At 42.7% G+C, this 9068-nt stretch overlaps 1 protein-coding gene across 1 annotated transcript; it reads left to right on the forward strand.

The window, feature by feature from the left end:
• Positions 1–5237: 5237 nt before the first annotated feature.
• On the forward strand, positions 5238–6378 carry LOC127773036 (glutaredoxin-C7). The gene has a single exon (XM_052299046.1). The coding sequence runs from the start codon at positions 5359–5361 to the stop codon at positions 5935–5937; it is 579 nt and encodes a 192-aa protein (XP_052155006.1). The 5' UTR covers positions 5238–5358; the 3' UTR covers positions 5938–6378.
• Positions 6379–9068: the final 2690 nt, after the last annotated feature.

Raw genomic sequence — 9068 nt, forward strand, 5'->3', positions numbered from 1 at the left:
GTCATTTGCCATGGCCGTCAGAATCAGATATTTCCATGTCAGATGGCTCAAGTGCCCATCGATTTTTAATCAACATAAGAGTTGCTACTGCTTCTATTGTTTCCAGATCTTTTGCCCTGCTTGGCTGTCATGGTGTGCACATCTGTACTCCGGCATTTATCTTGTTTTTCCGTACGATGTACCTAATTCTTCTTTTGTAAAATACCTGAAATTTAAATAGTGTGTCGTACATGCACTTAAAGTTTGGGCCCATATGTTACATGTTACACTACAAATATATACTCCTACCTACCATAGCATGTACTACACACTTAAAGTTTCTTCTTTGCGAGGTTTGCTAATTAATTCCGTGGAGAATAAGCTAATCATAAGCAAATTTTATTTATTTGAAAAGGTTATTTTCTGTAAGAATGGTTGGTAAAATATCTATGTAGACTAAGGTCTATATATATATACTTAAATATATCTGTTTATCATTATTAAAATGTATGAGTGTGCCTGTAAAAAGAGAGTCATTTTCTAGGTTTTTTGTTGCGTGTAGTCGTATTTTTTGAAAGAAAAACATTTTAATCCCTCAAACTATTTTTTCCAAAGCACTTGACCTACTAAACTATTTTCCTGTTTGTTTTCTTTACCTAAAACAATAAAAAAAACGATTCACTATGCTCCTAGTATCATTTCCTTTTCTCTCTATATATAAGTCGTGTTTTCATTGTAATTTAGTAGGATAATGATAGATGTACTATAACTTATGGCTTAACATTTTTTGAATCACTTATCACAGTTTATCACAGTTTTGGCTTAACATTAATATCCCAAAATATTAAATGGTGTGTTATTTCAAAAAAAAGAAATATTGCTTTAAAAATTATATTATTTTTAAAGTTTAAAATAGTTAATACTTAATTAATAATGTGCTAATGACTTACATCATTTTACTTATGTTCTTTTTTTTCCTCCTCGGACCAAGTAACTAAACGTAAACGTAGTACTCTGTCATCATATACCTTTTTTCACCAAGATTAAGGGCATGTTCAGATTATAGCTAAAATAAATCTTACCAAGTTTTAGCAATGGTAAAATTTTGGCAAGATGGCAATATTACCAGAATTTTGGTAGGATTTCTTATGTATTGACCAAATTTGGCAACAAACTAAATGTAGATATTTTTTTGGCAACTTTACTTAAAAAATGGTATGGTTGAAAATGGCATCAAAGTGAACTGGCTCTAAGATAGACTTAACTACCATACATTTTATTTAATGTGAAAATGTGATACGGAAGAACCAAGAAGCATGTAGGGGGTGTTTAGATCCTGAGGTGTAAAGTTTTGACGTGTCACATCTCGAGTATCATATAGGGTGTCCCATGGGGTGTTTGGGTTCTAGTAAAAAAAGTAATTACAGAATCCGTTAGTAAACCGCGAGACGAATTTATTAAGACTAATTAATCCATCATTAGTAAATGTTTACTGTAGCACCACATTGTCAAATCATAGAGCAACTAGGCTTAAAAGACTTGTCTCGCAAATTAGCCGCAATATGTGTAATTAGTTATTTTCTTAGCATATATTTAATACTTCATGCATATGTTTAAACATTCGATGTGACAGGGTGAAAAATTTTGGGGCAGAATCTAAATAAGGCCGTAGACTTCAACTCCTCATATACTCCACACAACAAACGAGCAGTTAACTACCCCTAAATGTTTGCATGCATGCATGTATATATTCTCAATTTGCATACATAGATATAATAAAGCTACATGTCAAAGGGTTATACGATGATAAATTTGAAATTTTTGATTTTTTTTATTATGGGTGTGTAGTTTCAAGGGTGTAAAAATTTGAAAGTATACGGACACACATTTGAAGTATTAAACATAGACTAATAACAAAACAAATTACAGATTCCGCCTGTAAACTGCGAGACGAATCTTTTGAGCCTAATTAATCCGTCATTAGCAAATGTTTACTGTAGCACCACATTGTCAAATCATAGCGCAATTAGGCTTAAAAGATTTTTCTCGCAATTTACACGCAAACTGTGCAATTGTTTTTTCGTCCACATTTAATACTTCATGCATATGTACAAAGATTCGATGTGATATTTTTGTCAAATTTTTTTGGCATCTAAACACGGCCTACAACATGGAGTAGTTGGAGAGAGTAAATTAGAAGGATGGTAATGAAGTCAATAATTAGGCAAGCATGGAGTGAAGCGTGTAGAATTGAACACAAGCAACCAAGCCTACCAGAGGGGGGTGAATGGTAGAGAAAACCAAAAACCCAAAAACTTTAATATTATTTGTTCCTTGATGAAAATTACTCAAAGCAATCCAAATCTCATGAGCAGTTTGAAGATGAGCAACACGATCATAATCCGAACGAGAAATCCCACTCAAAAGAATATTGCGAGCTTTGCAATTTTGTTCAAACTCAGTTTTTGCAGCATTAGTATTAATAACTTCAGGAATCACATAAGGATGAGAAACTTTCCTCCAAATATCATAATTCTCAGCCATAATATAAGATTGCATCCTACTACACCAATGTGTAAAATCCACTCCATCGAAAACATGAGGCTTAGTTGAAAACTTATTAGAAGCAGCCATGGCAAAAACTCTAGATCGATTAAAATCCAAAGAAGAAAACAAGGCTCTGATACCACTTGTAGGATCGAACACAAGCAACCAAGCCTACCAGAGGGGGGTGAATGGTAGGGAAAACCAAAACCCCAAAAACTTTTAGCGGAAATCTCGACGTAGTCCTATCGCCGCCGGTCGGACTGCTCGCACGCCACCGGTTAGATCGCCGCCATGCCGTCTGAACCCGAAGAAACACAAATCGAAGAACTCTCAAAGTAGATGATAACTTTATTGCTTCTCTCTGTGTTTACAAAGTGCAACAACAGCACTCCTTACAAAAATCTCGACTAAACTCGAAACCCTAACTAAACTATCAACTCAATTGCTCTCAAAGCGATACCAGGAAGCCTCACGCTCCCTCTCTATTTATACATAAAAAAACCCCCTACTTAAAGTAGGTGTAGAACTCCTATTCACAGTAGGACTCAATACCTCAATTTCCTTTTTCTCCGAACCCACAGCCGCACCCTAAGTCAGACTCCTCCTGCCCTCGCTGCTGCTGCTTGCCGCCTAAGCCGAGTCGGCTTGCCTCTGCATGGATCAAGCCTGCCATCGACCAGGACACATACAACTATCATACATGCATCAGCATGCACACAGCACACATGCACATCACGCACATGCAAACTACACGCTACAGTACATTGAGTACTGTAGCAACCATGCACTCCACCGTACATGTTCATCTCCATCTTTTCTCATTCCTCCTCGCAAACACTGACGCTTACACGCACACCTCATGAAGCCCGTTGCGAAGATCTCTCCCACACGATGTCCATACATCGTGTGCCATCTCGTATCCAACTTCGTCACCCGATATCCTTAACCTTCTAGACCTCAACTCTTTCCTGAGTTTAGTCCCAATCCCCACCATTGACCGAAGTTGACCTCCAAGAATCCAGACTCTAGTCACCTTCTCACATGGTATCCTGACCACACTAGACCTCTGCTCCTCCTTGAGCATAATCCCGGTCCTCACCATTGACCAAGGCTGACTTCAAGTCACCTGCACACAATCAGACAAAACAACAGTTTCTGGGCACAAATATCACAACCTGACCCACATTAGTCACACGCACTCACACCAACATCCACACATGCTCTCAAACCAATTCGTTGATTAAATCATTTGTAAAGCCAATTGTTCATCACAAATAATAATCATGACAATGATTTCACAAAGGCGCATGGTGTATGGCAGATACTTCCAGTGGCATATGCTACACCCCAGTAGGTAGCAGCCGTCACTACTACAGTTGACTTGCCAACATGTGCACCGCCTGCGTTGCTTCATACCGCACCCTGACAAAACGACGACCACCACCACCACATGATCGAGAAATTTTTTATGTTTAGACTTTTTTTATTTTTAGTTTTATTAATAGTCCATTCGAAAAATATTTATAAATCTGTATCTTTGGCCACGTCAGCCTGTCTGGTATGGTCAAATAACTTTATCATGTCACGCACGGCTGGCGTGGCCATGGTTAGAAGCTTTATTTTTCAAAAATACTTTTTTAAATGGTCTATTAATAAAATTAAAAAAATAAAAAGTCTAAAAAATTAAAAAAATTCCACTGTCCATCTCGATCCATCGCTCGGCCGCCACAGAAGATCAAGATCCGATCCTGGCCGTCGGTTTCCCGGCGGTGTTTGCATGGTGGGCGTGTGACGTGTGCGCGCGGCCGAGATGGACGGCCACCCCAGCGCCCCGGAACAGCGACGTCAACGGACGCCGCCGCCGCCACGTGTGCGTCCCCGACGGTGGGTCCCACGTTGCAGCCAGCCGGAAAGAGAGAGGGTGACCTCACTGTGAAGCAGAAGCAGCAGGGAGACCAGTAGACCACGGGTGATGGGCTGGACGATCCAGTGGGCCCCCACGCGGTGATGACACGTGTGTGTGCCCGCTCGCCGCCGGGAACAGGATTACAACTACCCGCGGTTGCACTCCACCACTCGACCACACGTAGCTATTGAAATGGTTGACGTCGTTTTATATTTTTTTTGTTACTTTTGGGATAAATTTACAATTATTACTATCTCCATTTTAAATAGTACTCCTCCATCCTTAAATTTAAGTATAGTAATACACATATTATTTTATTTCTCATAATATAAGACGTGCATACAGGCATACATATATTAATTATCACCTATTGGGCTTTTAAATTTGGTTTATATTGAATCCTTTACCATTAGATCTCCCAATCATATTGCTTACATGTATGGATGTGATCCATTCAAGGTGATTAATTTTTTTCTGGTTCTTTATGTTAAGTGTGGTTGAGCCTTATATTTTGGGATGGAGAAAGTATACTACTTCTTCCATCCCATAAAAAAACAAATATAATTTATCTTATTAGAAAGTAATTTTCTACTGCTAAGAATCTGAATATGGAATCTGTTTTAAATTAAATTTTTAGCACCATGAATCTTTATTTTAGGATTTTGGTTGTATCCGAAAGCATGATGGAACACTCAATAAGTTTTGAACAGTGGTTAGTAATGATTTGTCGGCTATAATTAAGTCCCGTTTTGATTGCTATTTTGGTTGGTTTTGGCGATCAAAATGGCTTCACCTGGCCTCCTCCTCCCTCTCGCTCTACTCTATCGTCGTCTTCCCCATCAAAGCCATCCATCCATCGAAGCTAGCTGCCGGCCGGTGCGCCTGTCGATCCACGTGACGCCACCACTGGGCCCCACCCCTCTCCCATGACGTCACCTCCCCCACCCCCCCATGTGCGCCCTCCTCTTCTCCCTCCTCCTCCTTTATATCCTTCTCCTCCCCCACCCCTCCTCCTCCTCCCCCCTCGCCGTCGAAGACCTCGCCGCCGTTTACTCTCTCTCTCTCTGGCTGCAGCGGACGACGAGAACATGCAAGGAGGAGGCGGCGTGAGCTGCGCGGTGGCCGGGGACGCGCCGTCGTCGACGAGGGGGGGAGGCGGCGGAGGGATGCTGGGGCTGACGCTGTTCGACCCGCCGGGAGGGGAGCAGCCGGCGGAGAGGATCGGGAGGCTGGTGCGGGAGAGCCCCGTGGTGATCTTCGCGAGGAGGGGGTGCTGCATGTGCCACGTCATGCGCCGCCTCCTCGCCGCCGTGGGGGCGCACGCCACCGTCATCGAGCTCGACGAGGCCGCCGAGGAGGCCGCGGCGTCCGCGGCCGCCGCCGCCGCCGTCCCGGCGCTCTTCGTCGGCGGCGCCCCAGTCGGCGGCCTCGACGGCCTCATGGGCCTCCACCTCAGCGGCCGCCTCGTCCCCCGCCTCAGGGAGGTCGGCGCCCTCTGCGGCTAGCTCTCTCTCTCTCTCGCTCGCTCGCTCGCTTCTTCCCACCTCGCCGCCGGCCATGGCCGCCGCCGCCGCCGCCGCTAGCTCAATCCTGTCCATGTAGTTGAGTAGATACACAGCCCACGTTACGTACGTAATTTCAGTCAAGGAGAGGGGGTTGGCTGCAAAAATACATCGGTGAATAACAACACAGCTTGGTAGTGTACTGAGCCGAGAGGGGTGGACTGGGATGAGAAGGTTAGTTAAAGTGGAGGGCCTTGACAGAAATGTCTGGATCTAAATGTAATTAATACTTTTTTTTCCTTTTATTACAGCTGTTAATTCATCTCCTCTGTAGTAGCAAATTCTCTTGTTTGCTCGCTTGTTACTGCACTTTAATTACCCTGTAAGTATTTTTGGTCATTATCTTTCATGTATAAATAACATATATACCATCCCTTTTTTCCAGCTTAATGAATCTTGATTTTTCATAAACCTCTTGTAATTAATTAATTATATCTGCAATATATACAAACCATATATAATTAATGATGTATACACATGTATGTGCAAAGTGCTCGTGTATGTAAGAAAAAAATGTATAATTGGAGTGGACTATATGTTAGTGAGAGGGAGATAAGATATTAAAGTAGAGTGAAGGGGTGGGTGACGGTGTTGGTGTATACGTCACCCAAAAGCAAACAGTCATGATCTTAGCTAAAGCTAAGTCAAGTATATACGCAAAAGCTTTGTGAATTTCCTGCTAATTAAGAGCGGTTTACACGCAGATTAACCTTTTTATGAAGGTGCCTTTGCCAAGTAATTAAATTAAGGATGAGAAATATCTGCACGCGTAGCTAAGCATCAAGCAAATTAGCCAGCCACCCCTTGCCTGCCTGCCTACTTCGTCAGATACCCAACGTACACGCATCTTTGATCTTTCAGTAAGCAATAATTAATTTAAAAAGTTCAATTTGCTTATCACTGCATGAATCTGAAGCCGGAGATGTGAGCCTGTGACATGCATGCAAGCGTGTAATAGTCTCAATAAGACTTGGTTAGGCTAATACTACTAGTAATAATCAGATGCTTAATTAGGTAGAAACCAGGGTAAGGCCTTGCATGGAACGAATGAAATTCCAATTTTCAAAGGACTTACGGGAATCAGATTCATTTCGATGAAAATCGTATAAAATTTAGGCGTTCTAGAGGAGCCCTAATCGGTCAACATTATTTGGCACCGTAGTATCCTATTGTTCTTTGCTGCAGACAGTACAGCAGTAGATATTCTTCGTACTCTTGGATTAGCCCAAATCATCAGGGCCTCCGGAGTAAGCCCAAAAGTATCTCGAAACAGAAGGAAAAGCATTTTTGGGCTGTCAAGAGAATGGGCCTATTTAGTCCAGATCAGCTAGTTGTGTGAGGTAATGGGCCTATTTACTGAGGAATCTCTCCAGCCCTCAATTTTATTTGGACATGAATAAGTCTATTTTACCTCCATGACGTATTGCCCCTGGCTGAACTGCCCCCCTTAATGGCAAAACCAGGATATAACGCCTCCACTGCAAATCTACGCCTTTGATGTTTTAGAAGCGATTTTCTGCTAATGTGGCAGTTTAACTACGATTGACTTGCTAAGTCAGCACGTGGGATACACATATTAGCGATTTTTGTCCCATCTCCTCTTCTCCCTAACCTCCTCTCTTCTATCTACCTCCCTCCTCTCTTTCTATCTTTCTCTCCCCTTCTTCTCTCACAAATGTAGGCGAAGGCAGAAAGAGGCAGCAGAGCATCGTCGACGCTTGGAGCTCCCATTGGAGGAGAGCTTCTCTAGCTCACCACCACCCTATTTATTGATGTCGCCCATGGCGTCGAAGCCCCAGGTTCCCCTATTTGGACTCCGCAACAAGTCCGTAAGGGAGGAGCAGTGTCCTCGTGCTTTGGACGCAACAACGATGGCTGCTCGATGACAACGAGGTAGGCAGAGAGGCTACGGTGGCACAGGAGTGGGCAGTGTGGGAACTTGATGACGTAGTGGCGGTTGTGGATCTCGATCTCAAGGTAGGGGGATAGACAGTCGATGCTCGAACTGGCCTCGTCCAACTTGTCGGAAGCCGCCATGAGCTCGTTCTCGACGACGCTGGTGGGGCAGCTCACCATGGGCCCTGTCTATGACCTCCTCGGCCTGCACTGCGTGTTGGGGCTCGCTAGCCTCATGCGCGTGCTGGCGCTTCCGCTCACCGCCATGTCCGCGTCCTCCCCCTGTGGGGTTTTTCGCTCTCTGGTTCGTGATGGAGCTATCGCTCGCAAACTGCTTTTTCAACTAGCATTGGATGCCGCTGATCTTCATGCTCTCCGAGGCTGCCTCGTATGTCTCCATCATCCACCGACGGTCGCCACCCTATGCTCCCTCGTCGGTCTCTGTCAATTAGTCCCCCATGGAGAAGAAAGGGAGACCAAGGAGGGTAGGGAGAGAAGAGGTAAGGGTGAGCAAGGGAGGACTAACTTGTGGGTCCCAACACCACATTGGATGAAAATATTGAGGGAGACGATTTAATCAGGAGCAAGAGTTGAGGGTAAAATAAATACACTTAATCCTTTTGGACATGCTTGTTTGTTTCAAACCCCTATTTAATTTTGTTTTACAATTAGCAAAAAATAAAACATGTGTAATGTCATTTTGTTTAGTCGTAGCTCACCATGGCAGAGTATAAAACTTATAATGGCCACAATGTCTTTGTTATGTTCCATTAATTTAGGTGTTAGAATTAGTATTTTTTTTAGAACTTTAGAATTAGTCATAAGTGTATGAATCTTTCCATTCAGCGAATGCGTGTAAAGATGAGCGCAATCATACATATTATTTTCTCTTGTGTGTATGTAAACAATATCATTGTGTCAAAAGAAGAGAAATGGCGGACAAATGGCTAGGTGCCAAAGGTGATAATACGGTTATATATGGAGGGTTCAAATGCTAGACGTAGTACATAGGATAGATACTTATGCAATTGATTGAAAAAAAAAGTTTGATCTGTGACTTTTTTTATCGTCATTTGATCTGTGACTTTGTTTGACGTTGAAATATTGGATGCCTTTACTAGTTAATAGCATATTGCTCGTACGTTGCAACATAACTTTAACTTAAAAAAATTGTCATT

This window comes from Oryza glaberrima, chromosome 5, assembly GCF_000147395.1.
Source record: "Oryza glaberrima chromosome 5, OglaRS2, whole genome shotgun sequence".
NCBI lineage: Eukaryota > Viridiplantae > Streptophyta > Magnoliopsida > Poales > Poaceae > Oryza > Oryza glaberrima.